General features: G+C 47.0%; 1 protein-coding gene across 1 annotated transcript in view; it reads left to right on the top strand.

Annotated features, from left to right (window-relative positions):
* Window positions 1–22,530, top strand: part of LOC138471448 (S-antigen protein-like) — a 39,458-nt gene extending 16,928 nt beyond the window's left edge. The window contains exon 2 of the mRNA XM_069609079.1: window positions 21,914–22,530. Coding sequence (XP_069465180.1) covers window positions 21,914–22,530 — 617 coding nt within the window. The remainder of the gene's footprint in view (window positions 1–21,913) is intronic.
* The last annotated feature ends 503 nt before the right edge of the window (window positions 22,531–23,033 follow it).

Here is a 23,033-nt window from a genome sequence, read left to right as displayed (position 1 = left end):
CTTGAGGTAGGATTGTGCTGCATTTAATGCCTATTCGCTATCTGCCGATGACACCCAAATCTTCTCCTTACCCTCTTCCACCGCTGAACATAGTCCTGTTAATGTGCCTGTCTCTGCCATCCAATACTGGGTGGCTCTTCCATGCCTCCTGCTCAACTCTTCCAAAATCGAAGTAACCTGCCTCGAAAGCCCACCCTTTCTCCCAACCACTATTTCCTTTCCCCCATCCACCATTTCCTTTCCCACGGATTGCTCCTTACACCGTACACCAAGACTTGCAAACTATATGTCCTCTCTGACAACAGGCTCCAGCAATTCATCACCCTGGCGGCATCAAGGACGAAAGTTTCCAAATTTCTAAAGATCGGTGTGCACCTTACCGATCACTCGGCCTAAGCCTTGATGCCACCCCTTCTTCTCCATCGTCTTGACTACTATTCCAGTCTGCTCCTGAGCCTACACTTCTATTGCTTTGCTCCTATAAACAAGGCACTCACAATTGCTACTCAGGCCTGCTACAACCTCTCCAATACTCTCCCACCACCTTCATTCTAGATACCTGTCTAAGAACTATTCCTGTCCATGGCCGCCCTTGCCATCTGGTTTATTAATTTGTTAAGAGAGTCGCATATACAATTTCAGAAAGGAAGCTGATTGAGAGTGCCATAAGAGTGAAAGACAGAAGGCAGAAAAGGGAGTAGGATCGGAAGAAGAGACAGGTATGGAGCCCTATAACCGAGTGAGCCCAAGTGCTAACAGTCCTAAGTCTGTGCAACTACGTGTGAGGTTAGTAAAAGGCAAACTTTGCCAGTGGATAGAGGAGGTGGTCCGGTAAATTAGCCTTCTAAGGTTGCACCTGTAAATAACTATATCCAAGCATATAACCGTGGTTGTGTAAAGTCATCTATTCAAATTTATTTAGAAAATCCCACCATTCGACCCCACCATTTAGGAATATAAGGTTGCCCGAAACTATTCATATGTAAGTCGGGATGCGGTATAAAAAATTGAAATACGTGTACAAGGGAAGGGGTGGGGAGAGATTCCGATGGGGCGGTGAAAAAGGGCCAACAAATTCTCAAACAAAGGAACATTAAATGAGGCCATTCTCATCAAAGGTCTATTTGAATTTAACACAAATAATCACTGTCGTAAGACCATCCGGGAGGATAGTTCAGGGGCAACAGGTTTGTCTTTGAACCTGATATTGCCACACAACATGGGTTTGATACCCGGTCTCGCGCTTACAGGTTGGAGTCTGGCATGAAGCACGATATAAATGCCCAATCTATAAAAACATCTCAGGTGTGTGTTCCTTAGGTGAATGTATGCTCCCATTCCATGGAGGCTGCTGGGGGGTCTGAGCCCTTGGGTTAACAATCTTCAGTACTGAAGGCAGGCCCAAGGTGGGCTCATGAGATGAAAGGCACCTGCCTTTGGGCCCACCAGAGAAAGTCAAAAGCCAGCCCAAGGTGGGCTCATGGGATGAAAGGGGCCTGACTCTGTGCCCACCAGGGAAAGGCAAAGGCCAGCCCAAGGTTGGCTCTAAAGATGAAAGGCTTCTGCCTCTGTGCCGATCAGGGAAGGTCGAAGGCAGGCCCAACGTGGGCTTATGAGATGAAAGGCTCCTGCCTCTATGACCAAAAGGGAAGGTCAAAGGCCGGCTCAAGGTGGGTTCATGAGATTAGAGGCTTCTGCCTCTGTGCCCACCAGGGAAAGGCAAAGGCCAGCCCAAGGTGGGCTCTAAAGATGAAAGGTTCCTGCCTCTGTGCCCACCAGGGAAAGTCAAAGGCCAGCCCAATGTGGCCTCATGAGATGAAAGGCTCCTGCGTCTGTGCCCAAAAGGGAAGGTCGAAGGCAAGGCCCAAGGTAGGTTCATGAGATGAAAGGCACCTACCTCTGTGCCCACCAGGGAAAGTTAATGGCCGGCCCAAGGTGGGCTCATGAGAAGAAAGGCTCCTGCCTCTGTGCCCACTAGGGAAAGTCAAAGGCTGGCCCAAGGTGGGCTCGTGAGATGAAAGGCCCCTGCCTCTGTGCCCACCAGGGAAAGTCAATGGCCGGCCCAAGGTGGGCTCATGAGATGAAAGGCTCCTGCCTCTGTGCCCACCAGGTAAAGTCAAAGGTCGGCCCAAGGTGGGCTTAAGAGATGAAAGGTCCTGCCTCTGTGCCCACCCGGGAAAGTCAAAGGCAGGCCCAATGTGGGCTCATGAGATGACAGGCTCCAGCCTCTATGCCCACCAGGGAAAGTCAAAGGCCGGCCCAAGGTGGGCTCATGAGATGAAAGGAAGGGCCCTGCCTCTGTGCCCACCAGGGAAAGTCAAAGGCCAGCCCAAGGTGGGCTCATGAGATGAAAGGCCCCTGCCTCTGTGCCCACCAGGGAAATTCAATGGGCGGCCCAAGGTGGGCTCATGAGATGAAAGGTCCCTGCCTCTGTGCCCACCAGGAAAAGTCAAAAATCGGCCCAAGGTGGGCTCATGAGAACACAGGCCCCAGCCTCTATGCCCACCAGGGAAAGTCAAAGGCCGGCCCAAGGTGGGCTCATGAGATGAAAGAAGGGCCATGCCTCTGTGCCCACCAGGGAAAGTCAAAGGCCGGCCCAAGGTGGGCTCATGGGATGAAAGGCCCCTGCCTCTGTGCCCACCAGAGAAAGTCAAAGGCCAGCCCAAGGTGGGCTCATGGGATGAAAGGGGCCTGACTCTGTGCCCACCAGGGAAAATAAAAGGCCAGCCCAAGGTGGGCTTCTGGGATGAAAGGCTCCTGCCTCTGTGCCGACCAAGGAAGGTCGAAGCCAGGCCCAAGATGGACTCATGAGATGAAAGGCACCTGCCTCTGTGACCACCAGGGAAGGTCGAAGGCAGGCCCAAGGTGGGCTCATTAGATTAAAGGCTCCTGCCTCTATGCCCACCAGGGAAGTTCAAAGGCCGGCCCAAGATGGGCACATGAGATGAAAGGCCCCTGCCTCTATGCCCACCAGGGAAGGTCAAAGCAGGCCCAAGGTGGGCTCATGAGATGAAAGGCACCTGCCTCTGTGCCCATCAGAGAAAGTCAAAAGCCAGCCCAAGGTGGGATCATGGGATGAAAGGGGCCTGACTCTGTGCCCACCAGGGAAAGGCAAAGGCCAGCCCAAGGCGGGCTCATGGGATGAAAGGCCCCTGCCTCTGTGCCCACCAGGGAAGGTCGATGGCCAGCCCAAGGTGGGCTCATAAGATGAAAGCCTCCAGCCTCTGTGCCCACCAGGGAAAGTCAAAGGCCGGCCTAAGGTGGGCTCATGAGATGAAAGGCCCCTGCCTCTGTGCCCACCAGGGAAAGTCAATGGCCGGCCCAAAGTGGGCTCATGAGATGAAAAGCCCCTGCCTCTGTGCCCACCAGGGAAAGTCAATGGCCGGCCCAAGGTGGGCTCATGAGATGAAAGGCTCCTGCCTCTGTGCCCACCAGAGAAAGTCAAAGGCCGGCCCAAGGTGGGCTCATGGGATGAAAGGCCCTTGCCTCTGTGCCCACCAGAGAAAGTCAAAGGCCGGCCCAAGGTGGGCTCATGAGATGAAAGGCCCCTGCCTCTGTGCCCACCAGGGAAAGTCAATGGCCGGCCCAAGATGGGCTCATGAGATGAAAGGCTCCTGCTTCTGTGCCCACCAGAGAAAGTGAAAGGCCAGCCCAGGGTGGGCTCATGGGATGAAAGGCCCCTGCCTCTGTGCCCACCAGAGAAATTCAAAGGCCAGCCCAAGGTAGGCTCATGGGATCAAAGGGGCCTGCTTCTGTGCCGACCAGGGAAGGTCGAAGGCAGGCCCAAGGTGGACTCATGAGATGAAAAGCACCTGCCTCTGTGACCACCAGGGAAGGTCGAAGGCAGGCCCAAGGTGGGCTCATTAGATTAAAGGCCCCTGCCTCTATGCCCACCAGGGAAGTTCAAAGGCCGGCCCAAGATGGGCTCATGAGATGAAAGGCCCCTGCCTCTATGCCCACCAGGGAAGGTCAAAGGCGGCCCAAGGTGGGCTCATGAGATGAAAGGCCCCTGCCTCTGTACCCACCAGAGAAAGTCAAAGGCCAGCCCAAGGTGGGCTTATGGGATGATAGGGGCCTGACTTTGTGCCCACCAGGGAAAGTCAAAGGCCAGCCCAAGGTGGGCTCCTGGAATGAAAAGCTCCTGCCTCTGTGCCGACCAGGGAAGGTGGAAGGCAGGCTCAAGGTGGGCTCATGAGATGAAAGGCTACTGCCTCTGTGCCCACCAGGGAAGGTCGAAGGCCTACCCAAGGTGGGCTCATGATATGAAAGGCTCCTGCCTCTGTGCCCACCAGGGAAAGTCGAAGGCAGACACAAGGTGGGCTCATTAGATTAAAGGTTCCTGCCTCTGTGCCCACCAGGGAAGGTCGAAGGCCAATCCAAGGTGGGCTCATGAGATGAAAGGCTCCTACCTCTGTGCCCACCAGGGAAGGTCAAAGGCAGGCCCAAGGTGGGCTCATGAAATGAAAGGCTCCTGCCTCTGTGCCCAAAAGGGAAACTCAAAAGCCGGTCATTGCTTGGATGAGAAAGCTTCAGGAAAGAGCAACCTTTTCATCTCTACTTTCATCTGCCTGTAGTGTTCTTGTAGACATGAAGTGGTGGGAAGTTGTTTAATTTTTTTTGTCTCAAATGACACCTATTCCGCTGCTTCCATCCAGCATGGCCTGAAACCTGGAATCCTGAGAGTGGTAATTTTAGGGGATTTGAGGTTCAGTGATGGGTTTTACAAGTTCCCTTCTTGGGAGATATGATTGGCTCCCTTGATAATGTCAAGTGACTCCAATCAAGCAACCCACTAAGTCAGTGCCTCGTCTGGGACGTCCAAGGGAAGCCCTTATTTATATATTTTTATGACAAGTTATACTCTGGATGATAAACCCTTATATAACGCCCCTCTCTTCGAATCACCCTGACCTCACTTAGCCAAGAAGTAGGTGTGTTTTTCAATTTAAAAGATTTATTGGAAAAATTAAACAATATATATATCACACTTTTATAATAAATTAATATTTGATATCACACTTAGGCATATGAATATGATGTTGATTGACAATAGATAATCTGACACTAGCACACTTCTTTACAATCAATGAGGAGTTCGTATAGGAAGGATAAGGTAGCAGAAAATACTTTTATGGTTTCAAGGAAAGCAATGAGGGCAAAATGCAGCACAGAAATAAACTTGATATGATTTCAACAAAAGATAGTATGATCACTTTTTCTTTGACAAGGAGATGGAAGGGGACCACACAATTCTCAGGAATACAAAATGCAATACAAATTTCCAGTTCCCCCCAGCGAGCTTAGAGGAAAACAGGTATGATTTTAAAGCAGACAAGATCCTTTTAAATGTGGTGGCAATGAAGTGAAAAATATGCTGAAAATGCTTTTAATTCCCTCTAGAGGTTCAGGGTGAGTGAGAGATACTTTAAATCAGTTCAGGTCAGCCCTACCAATGATTCAGGGATGGTTATCAGGTTGAAAACGGGATTCAGTAATCGAAGCAAAAGACAGATATTTTTTACACGTGGTTGAAATGAAGCAAACTGTCAATTCCCGGCACTTTTTTCCGAGTGCGTCGATTGCAATTGCGGAGGAACTATAAGGAGTAGCAAGTCGGTTCTAGGCTTGTTGGAAAGCTTAGAATCTTAGTTTATAAATGAAAGTTAAAATCGGTTCAAGAGATACGGACGATTTAGTGGAGGTAGATTTTCGGAAATGAAATTACAGTTTCAGAATGACAGATGCGCTTGGAAGGTTTGAATCAACAGGATGGACACACGATTCCTTATGATGCAGTTCTAATAGGTTAAAATAGTTTGAATTAGATTATCTTAAACTAAGAGATTGGTTTTGCACAGTTCTGGATCAGTACTCACACTATGAATTTGAAATAGGCCGTCAGGGTCTCGTCAGGTTGGGACTGGACTCCGGGCGGTTGGTTCTGAAGTCACAGCTATCTGGGTCAGCTCTGCTCTGCTGGTCTGGTGTGGATCTCTGGTTCTGCTCACAGCGATCTGGTTTGGTCTCTCTGGATACAGCACTGCTTTCTGGGTCTGCTAGTGGCACTTCACAGACGTCTGGTCTCTGGTTCTGGATACAGCTCTGCTTTCTGGGTGTTTCTGGCACAGGGTTCTAGCCAGAATCAGACAGCTCAGCCCGGCTGTTTGAATAATTTGCAAATGATTTTTAGGCCTGCTGAAAAAGGATTTAGCTGGTGATCCAGGCCTCTCTGCTTTAAGTTCTGGAGTTAAGTTCTGGATCTCTGGATGTAAAGTCTGGAATCTGGATGTGAAGTCGTCCGTCAAAATGCTTCGCAAGAAAGTGGAAAGTGAATCTCTTGCCTTTCCAAGCAGTCTCTTTTTATGTGTTTTGAAAGTGGGTGGAACGGCTCATTCTGCATGCCCGACCCTCTCATGATTTGATAGGTCAAGGATTCTCTGTGACCTGATTTGAGAAGGGATAGTGTGTCAGAGTGAGTCAGAGTCTTACAGTCTATTGAAGAAACGCCCCTTTGCTTTTACTTAGAAAATGCATTTTTCATAACTAACAGGTTTCCCAGATACACACGTCGTTGAAATTACATACACATTTCACAGATTAATTTAAAATACACTCTCGCCCAACTCTGATCCCCCTCAGAGCCTGGGTTCACAAATGGCAACATTTTGTGCTTTTTAGTGACTTTCGCCATATTAGTTTTTCCTCAAAATTTACACAGACCTGCACCCCTTCCCTGAGCATATTACTGGAAATTACTATGTCTCTATCTAAACACAGTGTCTGCAATATTAATAAATAGCGAGGTTCGGTCCCAGAACACCGTACAAAGTGGAATTTGGGCTCAAATCGTGAGGGCATTTTTCATTTTCAGGATCCCCAAGTTGTACATTTCTGTGAGCTTAATACAAGATTTTAGAAACATTTAACTTAAACATATATTTGCTGCAATATGAATCCACAGTCCTGTCTGGCCCGCCCCTAGGAACTGGGGGAGTCAGGGATCACATGTCTCTCCTTTCAGGAGGAGCTCTGTTTACAGTCCACACCCAAAATCAGCATACTCCATTCAATTGAAAGGGTCTATTGTGTTGGGTCCAGCAGGCTGCAGGGAAGTCCCATCCCTCTCAATCAACAGGGCCATGTGATATCCTGCCTCCTGGTGTGGGTCTCTGGGGTGTTAAGAGTTCTCAGGAAAGGTCAGTCTTTTGAACTTTTAATTACATAAGGCCCCCTTCTGTTCACTGCCCAGTTCTTCAAGACAGCTCCCCTGTCAGGATTTATAGAGCGCCGGCGCCGGACAGTGTCCAATGCCAGTACTGCACCTATTTTTGACAGCTGTCTTGAATTAATACATTTCAAAAGGAAAGGATTTTACTTGATAGTATATGATCCTTGCTTGACATGGCATTGATGTGGATCTGTAGTAGAGTAAAGTAAAACACTCAACCATAGTTGGATTCTTGTTTGGTGGTTTTGGGCCCATGATCTTAGCAATTGTTTTTACATTAATAAAAACGGGTTTTGAACAGAACCATCTTTCTTTGCACTGGTGGTTGGCAGGTCAGGGGACCATTTTGGTGTGCGCAAAACTGCATGGTTCTCCTGGATTCTGGCGCAAATGTGGGCTTGTCCGCCATCTTGGATTTCCTAAGCCCACAGCACCAAATGTTGCAGCATAATAGTCCAAACGTGGGTCAGGACACCCAACAATACAGATTTCTTGATTAAACAGACAGGCTCATTATGAATATGGTGCTGTGGGAAAGTAATGAAATTACTGCCACTTTTTCCACATGGTCATACTATGGTTTAGCCCTGGAATTGGTGATTTATCTCCAGCATAATGCTGGAGGTAAATTCTCCCACTTTCCTCTGAAAAATCATCAGAATTGGCAGAATTACCATAGGGATATATCAAAGGGCTGTAATTCCACCGAAATCCCCAATGGAGTCCTTTGGACTGCAAATTAATGAGGACTAACACCGCCGCCACCAGTTGTAATCCGGTGGTAAATCCGTCGGACCAAGTGGTGGTGACAGTAATTCCGTTGGGCGGTATTCCGGCAGATTTACCACTGAAATACCATCCAACTCGTAATGGGGCCCAGGATCGAGAATGCTGTCCTGTTCTGAACAAGCTGCACGTGTTTCAACGTGTATTTCAGAACTTCCATGTCCACGCTGTTAACTCCAATTTCCTGCTATTCACTCTCTTAAAAGCTACTTACACACCCAACCCCTTCTCATCTCTGCGTGGCCCCCATTTTACAATCCTTGAGCACCTCCCATGGAACTCCCTATCCCCAGAAAACATTGCATCTGTCTTAGAGTTTAAGTTAACTCTGAAGAGGCACCTCGAAGGAGGTTCACCAAGGTCATGCAGCATTATTGTCAATATGACTCTGTACTCCATCCAATGGTAAGCCCCCTTTCATGCCATTGCTCCATTCTGTATGCTTATATTTCAAAAGAGTTTCTGGGAAAAGCACTCTTCCCCAATGTTTAATAAATATAAAGACCTACAATCATATTACGGAAACTCTTGCTACTTTGACAATGTTGTTTGTTCCTTTTCCAGGTGGTTTATTTATTTATTTAATTGTTTTTATATAACGCGCCTAATACCTGTGTTTGGTTTCCAAGCACGGATCTGGGATTCAAACCTCTGTTGCTCTCTGACCAGCACGTTGCCCCTGTGCTTCCCACCGTTGGAGCCTTGCCATCAATAGACACTTTTTCATGTGGCATGGTACATATGCACAATTCCCATCGGAATCTTAGGCTTGCGGGGTGTATTCTCAGTGCGGAGGGTAACTTGGTGGAACTCTAATTCAACCAAGGCGTAAATGCTTTGCCCCTTGTCCAAGAATAACAAAATAGAATTTGAAAACATTAAATGGCGGAACTGCTCGGATTAAATTCAACTCCTCCTTCTCTGCATTTCTTCATATAGTTGAGTTTATTTAGTGCTTTCGCCAAAGCCAAAGTTCAAGCAACCTGCCTATAGATGTTGTTTACATTTGAGAACTTTAACATTCTTTTCTTTTCGTTATTGAGTGTATCTTACTCATTAGGGCAGATTCTTTAGTACAGCTGAGAACTTTGATGTAAGTTTGAGTCAGATCTTTACCCTGAAATCATTCTTTAAATTTACTGCAACTGTGCCAGTGGACACTTGTCAAATGGCTACAGTAATTAGATATACTTAACATTGCTGCAGTATCCTCAGAGGTATTCCTCCTTTCCTCTCCTTCCCCCAGAAGCTCACTGTGTCTAGAGCCCTGGTTCTCTCGAAGCTGGACTACTGCAACAGCCTCTTTCTAAATCTGCCTGCCTCTACTCTCCGCCCTCTGCAACTCATCCAGTCAGGACTGCAAGGCTTGTCCTTGGCCTCAGGCCCAGGGATCGTATCTCTCCAGGACTGAAATCTCTCCACTGGCTCCCAGTGGCTGCAAGGATCAAGTTCAAGACACTTTGCATCATCCACAAGGCCTTCTGGGGCCTGGGACTAAAATATCTCCAGCTCCTCTTCTGAAGTATCTTCCTACTCAAGCCTTTTGCTCCTCCCCTCCAACTCCTTGAGGGTCCAGGCAACGAGTTGGTGTCAGATCTCTCTCTTCAGCTCGTTCCTCCCTATGGAACAGCCTCCTTCCCTCTCTGAAACTTGAACAGATCCATCTTCCAGAAGCAGCTCAGCACTTTCCTCTTTGCTTCTGCCTTTTCTCTTCCTCTACCTTGCTGATCTCCTGTCTGATACTGCACTGGTTACCTGGCTACCCTGTGAACCATGGGCCCAGGTCCCCACCTTCCTAGTTTCACACCTGTACTGCCTCCTGGCAACCCTTCACTTGGGGCTGTATCTGCAACCCTACAACTCCCCTACCTGCACTTATCCAACACTTGTTTTTCTGCACGTAACCCTGCACTGCCACCTGCTGGCTGCACTTTTTGTTTTTTATCCTATGTCTTGCACTTGCTCCAACTCCCCTTCCCCCGGCACTTCTCCTCTTTCCTATCCCCTGCACTTGCACAATCTCATGTCACTGGGCCTAGGAAGATCGTTGTCTTGTCCCCCATGTTCCCCTCCCATTCCTTGTCGCACCTGAAAACACTTGTGTCTAGGTACGCTATAAATAAAATATCATGTCACATCATATCAGTAAGTAGTGCACTTAATAAGTTTCCAAGTGTTCCGGAATTTGGGAAAACCAAACTGGGTAGTGGCAGCAGAGGCGTCCCAAATTGCTATCATTTAGGTACATCCTACTGTGTTTCACTGGACCACCAATAAGACTAATTTTCAATGTATTAGGAATTTGCCAAACTTCATGAACTTTTTCAAAGTTGAGGTAAGAAGTGTGAACTGACATTCACACTCGGGGAAGGGTGCTTAGCCAATCAGGTGGCTGGAAATGTAGGAGAGAACACAACCTGTATTTCTCCAGCCACCAGAGGCCCTTCCCCAAGTGACTGCCGTTATTACCCTGTCCCTTTGACAACCTCCCTACCCCACGGCCTTGCCCCAAGTTATCCTCCAATCCCTCTTCCCCCCCTGAACCCTTACTCCATCTCATTCAGCTTCTTGCTCTCCCGCCACCACAGCTCCTTCCTGGGCTGCTATGGCAGCAGCCATCTTAGTTGGGTTTCCACTGGAGAAGGGGCTCACGCAATGTGTGTGGAGCCCAACTCCAATAAAAAAAATAAATAATAAAACTAAACTATTCGCACCCAGGAAGAACCTGGGCTGCGACTAGCAATAACCCCTACTTAGGGGCCCAAACAGGGCCAGTAACGGCCCTGAGCCCTTGCCGAGGCCCTCGCTTCGATCGGGCCAGCATAGACTCAGGCCGGTGGGCTGTTACCAGCCCTTTATACCCCCCTAAGTGGTGGTGATTGCTACATTATAACAATTTTAGAGTAATTAACCATTCCTGTTCATAGAGGTTTTAATGGTCATTCTGTCGGACTGGCACCTCTGACGCACCAGCAGGGTTGCAGCAGAGTGGTCCATATGTTAGGCTTGCGGATGATATGTTGAGTCTTATCAGACCATTGTTTATGAAAGGCCCATAGAGCTGGGGAAGAGTCAGTGCTTCCCTCTGAGGTTATCTCCCGTTATCTCCCGAGTGCACTGGAGGAGTGGATGCCATTCTTCACCTATGGCCAACCATGGCCTCCACTTCTTGTTTCTCTCAATAGTACAGGCAGATCTCTCCCTGATGAAGTACCATTGTAGATCCGAAATGCCTTGGCCTTTGTTGTCAGCCTGTACTTACAATAAATAATGTTTTCCACCACTGCTATGTCAACAGCATATATGATTGTGTGCAAACAGTGTATTTAGTTTTGGGCATTTTGCCTTAGATTTTCAAACATTATAGCAGTGTCTGCTGTCAATAAGTGGGCAGCCTTAACTGTTGGTCCATACCTTGATCCTTTTTAATAGTAAAAATGTACTTGCCATTCACAGTGGCTTTTTTTAGGTGAGTAAGCTGTATATTTCAGCTAAAAAAAACCTCTTATTTTAAAATGTGTTGGTCATCCATGTTTATTTGTGCCTTGTTTACCCGAAGTACAAGATGCCTTTTTCATGCAGTAAAAATATTAGAGCTCCTTCGTATGGTACTGATGCTGGTAACACTGATCTGAACATGTTCATGGGGCTTTGTGGGTGGAAGCAGGAGGGCAGAGTCTGGAGTAATCACTGTGTCCTATTTTTAGCTGGAACTATGTTTACTCTCTAATTTCTCTTATGGTAGTATTTGTCTGGTTCTAGGGTGTAAAGGTGCCTGGCACCAGGGCCCGCTTAAGGGGTGTTTGAGCAATGTGGCCGCACAGGGGCACAAGTCATAAAGGGTGCATCATTATGAGCTTCAGTTAGAATGTGACTTTCTGTTAAGCCCCACTACACGCTAAAGTGTGCTTTAGCACCTTGAAGCATCTTATTATTTTTTTTTCTTTTATAAAATCTTTATTTTTTTTTGTCAAAAAAAGATCTTTACAAATATTTCGCTCTTAAGATACATTCACAAGTAAGTTACATTGTTTCAATTACGTAAATCAAAACATAAAAACATTTAAACATAAAAACAGAACATGAGAATAAAATCAACAAAACCGTTTCACCTTAACTAATAGACTGAGAAGTACCCTAATTACACGACTCTTTCGATTTCGCTCTCAATGATCTTCAACAATTTTGCTGTTTTAATTATTGATGAGTTTGTGGAACCCCACATACATCTTGTCCCGATCCATTCTCTAGCTGTATATGTATTAGCTTGTATAAAAGAATTCATCATGTTGCAGCGCTCGCTTTCAGAGGAAAAGATGTTTTAAAGTTTCTGGTGCGTGATTGCAAAAGCGACATAGTTCATCGATCTGATCTAAAGTCAGTTTGAGCCAATGTTTTTTTCTAACTCGTGTATGTAAAAGATCAAATCGGAATCGCATAAAGGTTCGGCGAATTTTGGAACAAGGACATAGTGTTAAATATGACATACGAGGTACTTGCCGACAGACAAATTTACTATATTCTGCAAACAAAGTATATCTTGCTATCTGCATACAGGTTTCTGCCCAATCATGTTGGAATCATTTTTTCTTGATTTTTTCCTGACAAAACTCCAGGTCTGTAACAGGGATTTTGATCTTTTCCATCACCAACAACATTTGTACTTTAAATTGATTCATTGAACGGATGTTATTCCTCCTTAGCATTTGATTTAGGTCTATGTATAGGGAATTTCTGGGAGGAAACAATATTTTTGCAAAATTCAGCAACAAACGCCAATTATATCTCGCAGAAAGCGAAGTGAGGCCAAGTTCGTGTCTAATAATGGCGTTTGGCATTGAAGAGGGGAGCCCTAACGTATATTTCCAGATTTGTCCTTGAAGTTGATCTAAAAAAGGACCCAAATCATAAAGAAAAAGCTCGACTCCCTATAACAAAATAGCCTCCACTTTTTTCAAATAAAATTCTAGGAGAGGCGTTAAGGAAAAGTTACAAATTTTATGTAACAGAATCTTCATTTGGCATTTTAGGGGTACAGATTTGACTAGGGAAAGATCCTTCATTCGTTTATACGTCGCATTCTTAGATAGTATGAGCCCCAAGTAAGGTAAGTTAATGGAAATTGAAATGGGTGAAGTGGCAAATTTCCATACAAATTGACGTACCTTCTTTTTGTTTGAAAATATGATTATATTAGATTTTTGGGGATTAACAGTCAAATTATTTCTCTTGCAATAATACAGAAAGCTTTCTAATTTGGATTGAAGCCCAACCTGGGTACGATCGAAGAGCAGAATGTCATCTGCGTATGCTAACCATGGCAAAGAAAAATCGCCAAGTCTAATTGCAAAAGATTTGTCTGTGTTCCAAATGTCCTCTATATCAGAAAGATAAAAGTTAAACAGAATGGCTGCAAGGTTGCAACCCTGTTTTACTCCTGTGAAACATGGAATAGCCTGTGTTAGAGACCCCAATCTGTCAATTCTGACTTTAAAATGTGTTTGAGCATGAAGCATTTGAATAAGTGTGATAAGATATTGAGGGAGATTGGCCTTATGGAGTTTCTCCCAAAGTTTGCCTCTAATCACACAATCAAATGCCGCTTTTAAGTCCAGAGAGGCAACAAATATAGGGCTGTTAGCAGGACTGGTGGTATGTGCAATAATATGTGCCAAAAGACACGCATTGAGGGGAGTACCCATCCCTTTACGAAAGCCGTTTTGAGATCGGCAAAGAGAGTTATTTGACCGTGCAAAACTTTCTAATTCTTGTAGGATCAATGAAGCAAAAATCTTGGCTGCAACATCAATGATCGCGACCGGTCTGTAGTTATTGGGATCTGTAATTGAACCTTTTTTATGAAGCGGAATGATAATTGATGTGAGCCAAGAACTGGGGATTGTTTTAGACCGAAATATTTCATGAAACGCGCTCATGAAGATGGTAGCCCATAAAAGCGGATCATCCTTAATTAAACACGGGGGTAGTCCATCAGGACCAGCACATTTGGACCCTTTTAGTTTACTGAATTGGAGCAAGGATATCTGACTTGTCCCAAGGGCAACGATCCGGGATTAGATGACATTCGGGAAGCTGTTCAAAAGAAGTGAATTCTTCAGGGAGTGCATATTTGCAAAGAAAGAAAGAAAACCAAGTTGTACTGTCTATACAAGAGTCAAATTCACATGAGGTTACTTTATCAATTGATTTTATAGTTTTCCAGATCTCTTTAGATTTACGGTGACATATTAAGTTGACAATTCTTTGATTTTGCCGTATTTTGTATAAAATCCTGTTCTCCTTAAGTAACTTTTTATAGTTGAAGCATCTCTTGTGCTAGATGAAATTACCAAGAAAGATATCTGACTAAATAACTGGACAGACTGGCAAACAACACACTTATGCTCGCACACTCACAAACAAACTTGATTATACAGAGGTTATATACCCCAAAATGCATCATCTATGATGTCACCCTGTGTGGAAAACTACAAAACCTATTGAAGGGAAGGATTGATTATGGGAACAGATGTATCTATGGCATACATTGGGGTTAGTACATTATTGGCTGCCCCTTATCTTATGTAGGGCACACCTTGATCTACCTCTATATACATATAACACTGATTATAGCATAGAAATGGCAGCAGCTTGGTCTATGCAACATTGCATAACACATTCCCCATAGACCCTCTGATTGGTTGGCATGCTCACCCAACCTTGGACTTTCGGCTCGTTAGCAGCACGTAAGCAAAATGAAACCCAGGTGCTCAAGTCACATCACTCCCCATTTTCTCAATTAGTCCATCCTCTCTCAGTAGTACAACCATAAACCAAGGTTTCCCGTCTGTAGTTGACCTTGTAGTTGCTCTCTGTTCTGGGACATTTGAGGGAGTGTAAGCACATCACAATCTTCATCCGAAGCTTAATGAATAGACCTTGTTTTTGACTTGTGAATCATGTGTGAGGAGACCGCAAATGGGTCTCTATCAACCTCTAATTTACTGTTATTTGATTTAGTTTATGCTGCATGTTCTACCTCCTTTTGGCCTCTAGAGACTTCCTCACTCCGTCTTGTATAGACCTTATTCACTATTAACTGTCCAATACTTGACTCTTGTAAAAGTTTTGCTCTTCTTTAACCTAAGAGGAATATGTCTTACATACATGGCTTATCCATCTGCCTTCCTTTGCACTTACAATTACTCCTTAAAATAACATCCTGAGTTGAGTCTTAACACGAGCCGATGTCCTTTTTCCTATCATGTCTCTCCTAGCCACGTTATATTTTCCTCTATAGCAAGTTCCTCTATGTCTCATTTACCTTGCGTTGTTGCTTATTTACACTTATTGGACAGCAAGTTACTTTATCTTCTTTACATATATGATTACTTTATTATTTCGTACATGTTTCTCTTGTCACTGCAGTTACATCGTTACTCTTAAGTATTTTCATATCGTTTCTGTATGTCCACACATATCTTCTTCATGATATCACTCTGCCCTCGTCAGATGTCACTCAGCACTACTTGATGTCCAATGGTGCGTGCTGACATCCTTATACTCTTTCAGTATGAGGGTACTTTCGGTATGGTTGCTTGGGTGCATATTGTCTCTCATACACTTGATGCGGTATAGGGACAACACATGGGGTACCACACACAGCCCTTCACCTGCTGCTCCAGTATGATGGCGGTGAGGGGGCGGGAGCTAGGAGGGAAAATGTGTCCACTTGCTCCTCTACAAAAGAAAACCAGCTTCCTGGTTTCCTGTCTACGTAGTGGATTCTCTAACTTGAAAATAATGTTCTAGTTGCAGCATGGCGCTCCCAGCATGGCACTCCAGAGCCCAGCGCTTCACCTAGAATGTTACTTTCTGTTAGGCCTCACTGCGTGGGACAGGAAACCAACTTCCTGGTTTCCTGTCTGCGCACTGGAGCCTGGAGCATGGGAGTCGGCAGGCCTGGTGTATGGTACGTGCTTGGCTAGACTGGCATTTTGGCCAAAAATGCCAGTCTAGCCAAGTAAAACATGCCATGGTTGATTTATAATAGATGCCCAGGAAACACGTTATTCCACAGTAAGAAAGGGCTAGACTGGCCAAACAGCAGCCAATATAGCCCTTTCTTATTGTGGCATGACTTGATTTCTGGGCACCTATGATACATCAAGCATGGCATGTGTTGTTACTTGGCTAGACTGGAATTTGAATGCATTCAGTCCAACTGCTTATTGTTGCATGGCATTGTGTTCTGGGCCTACTATGCTCACTCGAAACAGAACAGTGAGGGTGGCACACCCAAAAATCTCACGCAGGGTGCTGGGAGACCTGGGGCCGGGCACTACCTGGCACGCTTCTTATCTGTACGGCTACTGGTGCCTGAGGAGAATAACTGAGGAGTAAAAAGGAAGTTTGAGGAGGAGACATGTTGATTTTCTAAAATAGCTGCTGTTCAGGCGATTTGCAGCACTGTTCACCGATATGTTTGGATGCGCACCTCTGTGGAATGGCGGTCAAATACCATGTAATTATTCATCACCTTTCCTCAAAGCAGATTGGCTTATGGGGTGACAATTGCACTCTACTATGCGATAATAATGATTGCAGCACTAGGATCTGTAACTGTTCCAAGTTCCTACAGCAATGTTTTCCCTTAAAATTCAGTAGGTACATTTCTAGAAAGGGAGGTAGAGGGTTGTCCAATTCCAGGTCTCGAGGGCCGGGATGCTGACGGGTTTTCGGGATATCCCTCATTAATATTCATGAGGAAAAATGTGCATGCATTTAGAATCGTTGTATGGAAATTTATCTCATGAATATTAATGAGGGCTATCTTAAAAACCCAACATGTATCTGGCCCTCAAGGCCTGGAGTTCGGCAACCAGAGCCAATAGGATTTTTATTTTGATAACGACTGTTTATAAATGACACACCATAAACAGATATTGTCTAGGCAACGGAGCAACAGATGTCTTAATGATGTCTTACGCATCTGTTTGATATTACCTTTCTCCAACAGATGGAAGTTGGAGTCAGTCACCCACCCTTCGGTTATTACATGTAGCCCTAAGGTTACGTGAATCCCTGAGCTTTATGATGTCACCATTTCATATAAGTGAAACAAACTCACTTTGGACCCTTGGCAAGCTCTCTGAAACTTGAGAGCAGGTGCAGATGTGGGCAGATGCAGAAGGCGGAAGGAAAACGTGCCCCCTATGGAGGGGGGCAGATGGGTGTTGGATAGACAGATAGTTTACCATTTTTAAAATGCAAGGTGACCTGGGCAGACGGAAAAAAAAAGGACAACAGATTTAAGGCAATAGAGGGCACCGGACGATTATGTAAGGGCATTCAGTAAAACTAAAAGTCGGGCGTTTTAAAAATGAAAGCCCGTTTTGAGCTGTTGCAGACCTCTCCTAGATACGGCGCGGCGAAGAAGCCTCAGGGTTAATGTGAACAACCAGGTGCGCACCTGCATTTCCAGGTGCCTGCGGAAGACGGATGTCCTCTCGGCGCTAATACATCAAGGCCAGGTTTTCACGCGCTTGTTAGTAAACTTCTTTTCGATGTCTGGGCCCCATTCCTCTTCTCGTCTTGCTGTCTAGCGGCACAAAGGTCGCCTGCGCATCTAAAAATAGGCGCTTCACACCGGGAACTGCGTATTCTTAATACTCAAAGCAACATAGTATTCCCACTGGGGAGGGTGTTGACTCATTAAAACACAATGAGTGATGCAGTTTCATCGGCGTGATTAGGCTCTTGCATTGATGGGACATTAAGCATGGTCGTTATGAGTAGCCAGGTGCCAGATGTGCTAATGAAGGTCCTTCTGACTGCAGTGTGACTCTGCAGCGGATCTGGGGTGCCCTTTGCCGGATGCACTTATGTGCCAGGCAGTCACCGTCCATGCTGTCACCTCCTTCCTTGACCTTTCGTCTTTTCTCCTTTACTTGGTCAGTTCTTCTGGGCTGATATGCCACCAATGCCTTCTTGTTTGCTTGTTTATATAAGGTCGGGTTCTGCAACATTTGGCTCACCAGATGTTCTGGACTACAATTCCCATCTTCACTAGCCAGCATAGGCAATGTTGGGAGATCCTGGGTGTTGTAGTCACAAACATCTCGAGCTGCAGGCTGAAGACCCCTGATGTATTTCTCAACTAAATATTAATAATGAAAAAAACAGTGGTGGTTATCAGGCCCATCCTAGCACCCCTGGTGGATATCAGGGTGCAGAGAGCGCCTTTCCGGATAGAGGGAGGGAGCGTGTGCTGCATGGGCTTCATTGGGCAGGAAATGTGGCTCTTGTACCATGTCCACACAGGGTGATTGGTATTGGAAATGTTGCTGGGTGCCAGGTGGTATAGCATTCACTGCCATCAATACCGCTAATCTGAGCATTGGCGTGAATGGGCTGGAGGGAGGCCTCGTGTAACAAACAACACTTGACAAAAAACAACATTTAGGGCGCGGGAGTCCTCCTGTTCTGTCACTGCTATTATGATCTGTTAGCACATGTAGATGGTTATTGAAATCCTCTTAACCAATCAGAATGTTCACAGATCAGTCAATAACTAGTGGTATTGACTGCATTCTAAACATTATGTCTGCAAAAGTAAACAGGAAAAGAAAAAGGTAATTTCAAGGTGTCATTTTTTCATCAAGGCACTTTCTCGCTGGGGTGAGCTTTTTTGCTGAAACATTTTATTTAACACAACAAAGTGAAACATAAATCGTAGTAAAATGCTTTCACATTCTTACAGAGAAATCTTTTATTTTTACCCAGCATCTAATGCCTGATCATGTTAAACCCACTCCAGTTCAATCAAGTTTACATGCCTAATTTATGAAGATAGCCTTATTTAAATATTACAAAATAAAAACACATTTAATTTACTAACTCTGTTTAACTATTTACTTTAGTCACTATTAAAGTTTTTGTTTCCCTTTTGAAGACTCCAACACTGCATTGCTATAACCACTGTGTGTTAATAGCCCTATAGACCGCATTATCTCTTGGGATAATGACCCTTTCCCAACTTAATGCCCTTTTGTTCACCACGGCACATAATGTGGTGGCGGGTCATTATTCCGCGATAATGACACCTCTCTTGTTCTATAATGCAATAGTACAACAGACAAAACATCCATATGCTCTTGGTGCAAAGCATAAAGTCACGGCACCAGCTCTGCAGGAGTGCCTGTGTGAAAACAATTCTACTCCACTGACCCAAGGTGGACTGTTAGTTTAATCATGTTAGGAGCTTTCTAGGTCCTGCCATCGTCTTAGTGCACAACTCCACAATGGACCCCAATGGGAATGTTAGATAGGAGCCCCCAGTGGTCCTTGATGAACATACTGACAAATACAGGCTTGGGACCAGTCCAATCACAAGGATACATTTCCCATGCAGTTAGTGAGAGTTGTCCACTGAGATATGGATAAGTTGGAAAGTGAACTCAAATATTCACCAAAAAGGAGCGAGTGTGCGAAATGTGTATGCACAAATTCACCAGGCTCAGCAGAAAAAACTGCAGTTGACAGATCAATAGAGAAAGGCCAAACAGGAAAAGAGGTGTCTTATAGTAGACCTGGAGCAGGGACTGCGCTGATGCGCATCTCAGAACGCGGAGAAGTGCACTTAGGGACAACGGTGCTACCCTCTGGAAAGCCCAAACTTCCATCATTGTGGAGAAACCATTGGCATGGCAAGTCACATCCCCTCAGAGCACCTTCAGATAAAGTTGCCACTACGTGGCAAAGCTCGGAAGGGCAAATTGTGTTTCACATGGAAAAACAATCAATCCAGGTTTTACAATGTAGGGATTTGTAACCCCATAAGTGCCAAGGATGAGTATGCTCGTCCTTTTTGCATAGACTTGCATATCAGCCTGGCACATGAAAACATGCAGCCGGATTTCAGAAGGCCCATTTGGCAATCCTTACAGTTTCTTTGTTGGCCACACTGGCACCTTTTGCAATCCTACAGTCAAGGCACGTTGAGTCAATATTGATTTCTGAGATTTGGAGGAAAATAAGGGGTGCGGTCTTCTGACTGTCAGGGCTTCAAACTACTCCGCTTTTACCACTGCAGCGACCTCTCCTCACCTGTCATCGTTGCGGTTGCACAGGACGGGAGGCACACTTGGGAAAAGTCTTCCATATGCACATAGTGCAAACTTACCTTCTGAGAAATCCACAGTCATCCTGGTGCCCCTGTCTTTTCTCCCTTCGTGATCTGCATTTGCGACTTTGCCGGAAGTGAGTCTGTGACCTGATCTTACACCCACCAAGGGGTAGGGTGGCACTACAAGCGATGCGGTGGCACTACAAGTGATGCGGGGCCACGATGTGGCCTAAGGAATATCCCCTGGCTGCCTCTATCATGCCACGCATGGCAGGTAGAGCCTTGTCATACTCCCAGCTTAGACACTCCTGTCCCTTTAAGGGAATTGAGGATGGGCTCTGCGGTGATGCTAGCAGTTCCCTGACACGCAACTCCACTTAGTCGGGTGCAGAAAGCTTAGTCACGGGATGAGGAGCAGGACCCGATGGAATGCATTTATTTATTTATTTAGTTATTTGGTGCCGAAAACCCACAGGTATTGGGGTGACATAACATAAACACTGGACGTAAAATAGACAGTAGATTAGGAGTGCAGTTGACAAGGCAATGTTGGGAGGATGCTCAGTGAAATAGTAAGGTTTTACAGTTGTTGATTGAAGAGATAAAACTCAACCAACCAGTCACCTCTCAATGTCTACACATTCATACGCCTAAGACTGATTGGGCAGGCCAAGGGTGCCCAGCCCGAGGGCAGGGTCAGTGTGGGGCAAGCATAGAGAGGACCACCCATGGGGAGGCACAACCCAAACCCTGGTTTCACATCAGAACTGGAGGCCATCTGCAGGGGCAGGACCCCATCAGCCCTTCTCAACCTCGGGTGCCAAAGAGACAGAACTGAGTTGTCTTGCATCAGAGACAGGCTGGAAAGCAGGCCGAGGACCTACACAAGGATGGGCCTGTGGCAGAATGCTGTGGGAGTTCGGGGAAGGATCTCATTTGGAGATGACTAGTAAGGAGTTCAGAAGGAGGAGAAGGGCAGAGGAAAGATCCAGGAGGCTGGTGAAAGGAAGCCCCGGGAGGTTGTATTTAGGAGGTGAGAGGAAGTTAGAGGAAAGACCCAGAAGACTAGGGAAAAAAAGATCCCAGGGACTGGAGAGAGGAAGGCCCAGGAGGCTGGGGGGGGGTGTGAAAACCAAGGAGGCAGGGGAGAGGAATGTTCAGGAGTCTGGGGAGGTGAAGACCAATGAAGCAGGGGAGAGGAAGCCTCAGGATGCTGGGGAGGTGAAGACCAAGGAGGAATACGGGAGAGGAAGGCTAAGGATGCTGGGGAGGTGAAGACCAATGAAGCAGGGGAGAGGAAGCCTCAGGATGCTGGGGAGGTGAAGACCAAGGAGGAACACGGGAGAGGAGGGCTCAGGAGGCTGAGGAGGTGTAGTCCAATGAGGCAGGGGAGAGGACGGCTCAGGAGTCTGGGGAGGTGATGACCAATGAAGCAGGGGAGAGGAAGCCTCAGGATGCTGGGGAGGTGAAGACCAAGGAGGCAGGGGAGAGGAAGGCTCAGGATGCTGGGGAGGTGAAGACCAAGGAGGCAAGGGAGAGGAGGGCTCAGGAGGATGAGGAGGTGTAGACCAATGAGGCAGGGGAGAGGACGGCTCAGGAGTCTGTGGAGGTGATGACCAATGAAGCAGGGGAGAGGAAGCCTCAGGATGCTGGGGAGGTGAAGACCGAGGAGGCAGGGGAGAGGAAGGCTCAGGATGCTGGGGAGGTGAAGACCAAGGAGGCAGGGGAGAGGAGGGCTCAGGAGGATGAGGAGGTGTAGACCAATGAGGCAGGGGAGAGGACGGCTCAGGAGTCTGGGGAGGTGAAGACCAATGAAGCAGGGGAGAGGAAGCCTCAGGATGCTGGGGAGGTGAAGACCAAGGAGGCAGGGGAGAGGAAGGCTCAGGATGCTGGGGAGGTGAAGACCAAGGAGGCAGGGGAGAGGAAGGCTCAGGATGCTGGGGAGGTGAAGACCAAGGAGGCAGGGGAGAGGAAGGCTCAGGAGGCTGGGGAGGTGAAGACCCAGGAGGCAGGGGAGAGGAAGGCCCAGGGGGCTGGGGAGGGGAAGGCCAATGAAGCAGGGGAGAGGAAGCCTCTGGATGCTGTGGAGGTGAAGACCAATGAGGCAGGGGAGAGGAAGGCTCAGAAGGCTGGGGAGGTGAAGACCAAGGAGGCAGGGGAGGGGAAGGCTCAGGAGGCTGGGGAAGTGAAGACCAAGGAGGCAGGGGAGAGGAAGGCTCAGCAGGCTGGGGAGGTGAAGACCAAGGAGGCAGGGGAGAGGAAGGCTCGGGAGGCTGGGGAGGTGAAGACCAAGGAGGCAGAGGAGAGGAAGGCTCAGGAGGCTGGGGAGGTGAAAGCCAATGAAGCAGGGGAGAGGAAGCCTCAGGATGCTGGGGAGGTGAAGACCTAGGAGGCAAGGGAGAGGAGGGCTCAGGAGGCTGAGGAGGTGTAGACCAATGAGGCAGGGGAGAGGACGGCTCAGGAGTCTGGGGAGGTGAAGACCAATGAAGCAGGGGAGAGGAAGCCTCAGGATGCTGGGGAGGTGAAGACCAAGGAGGCATGGGAGAGGAAGGCTCAGGATGCTGGGGAGGTGAAGACCAAGGAGGCAGGGGAGAGGAAGGCTCAACAGGCTGGGGAGGTGAAGACCCAGGAGGCAGGGGAGACGAAGGCTCGGGAGGCTGGGGAGGGGAAGGCCAATTAAGCAGGGGAGAGGAAGCCTCTGGATGCTGCGGAGGTGAAGACCAATGAGGCAGGGGAGAGGAAGGCTCAGGAGGCTGGGGAGGTGAAGACCAAGGAGGCAGGGGAGGGGAAGGCTCAGGAGGTTGGGGAGGTGAAGACCAAGGAGGCAGGGGAGAGGAAGGCTCAGCAGGCTGGGGAGGTGAAGACCAAGGAGGCAGGGGAGAGGAAGGCTCA

This window comes from Ambystoma mexicanum, chromosome 8 (assembly GCF_040938575.1).
Source record: "Ambystoma mexicanum isolate Mex_15411 chromosome 8, UKY_AmexF1_1, whole genome shotgun sequence".
NCBI classification, from domain to species: domain Eukaryota; kingdom Metazoa; phylum Chordata; class Amphibia; order Caudata; family Ambystomatidae; genus Ambystoma; species Ambystoma mexicanum.
Note: the sequence above shows the minus strand (reverse complement) of the source record. Positions and strands in the feature narration are given on the sequence as shown.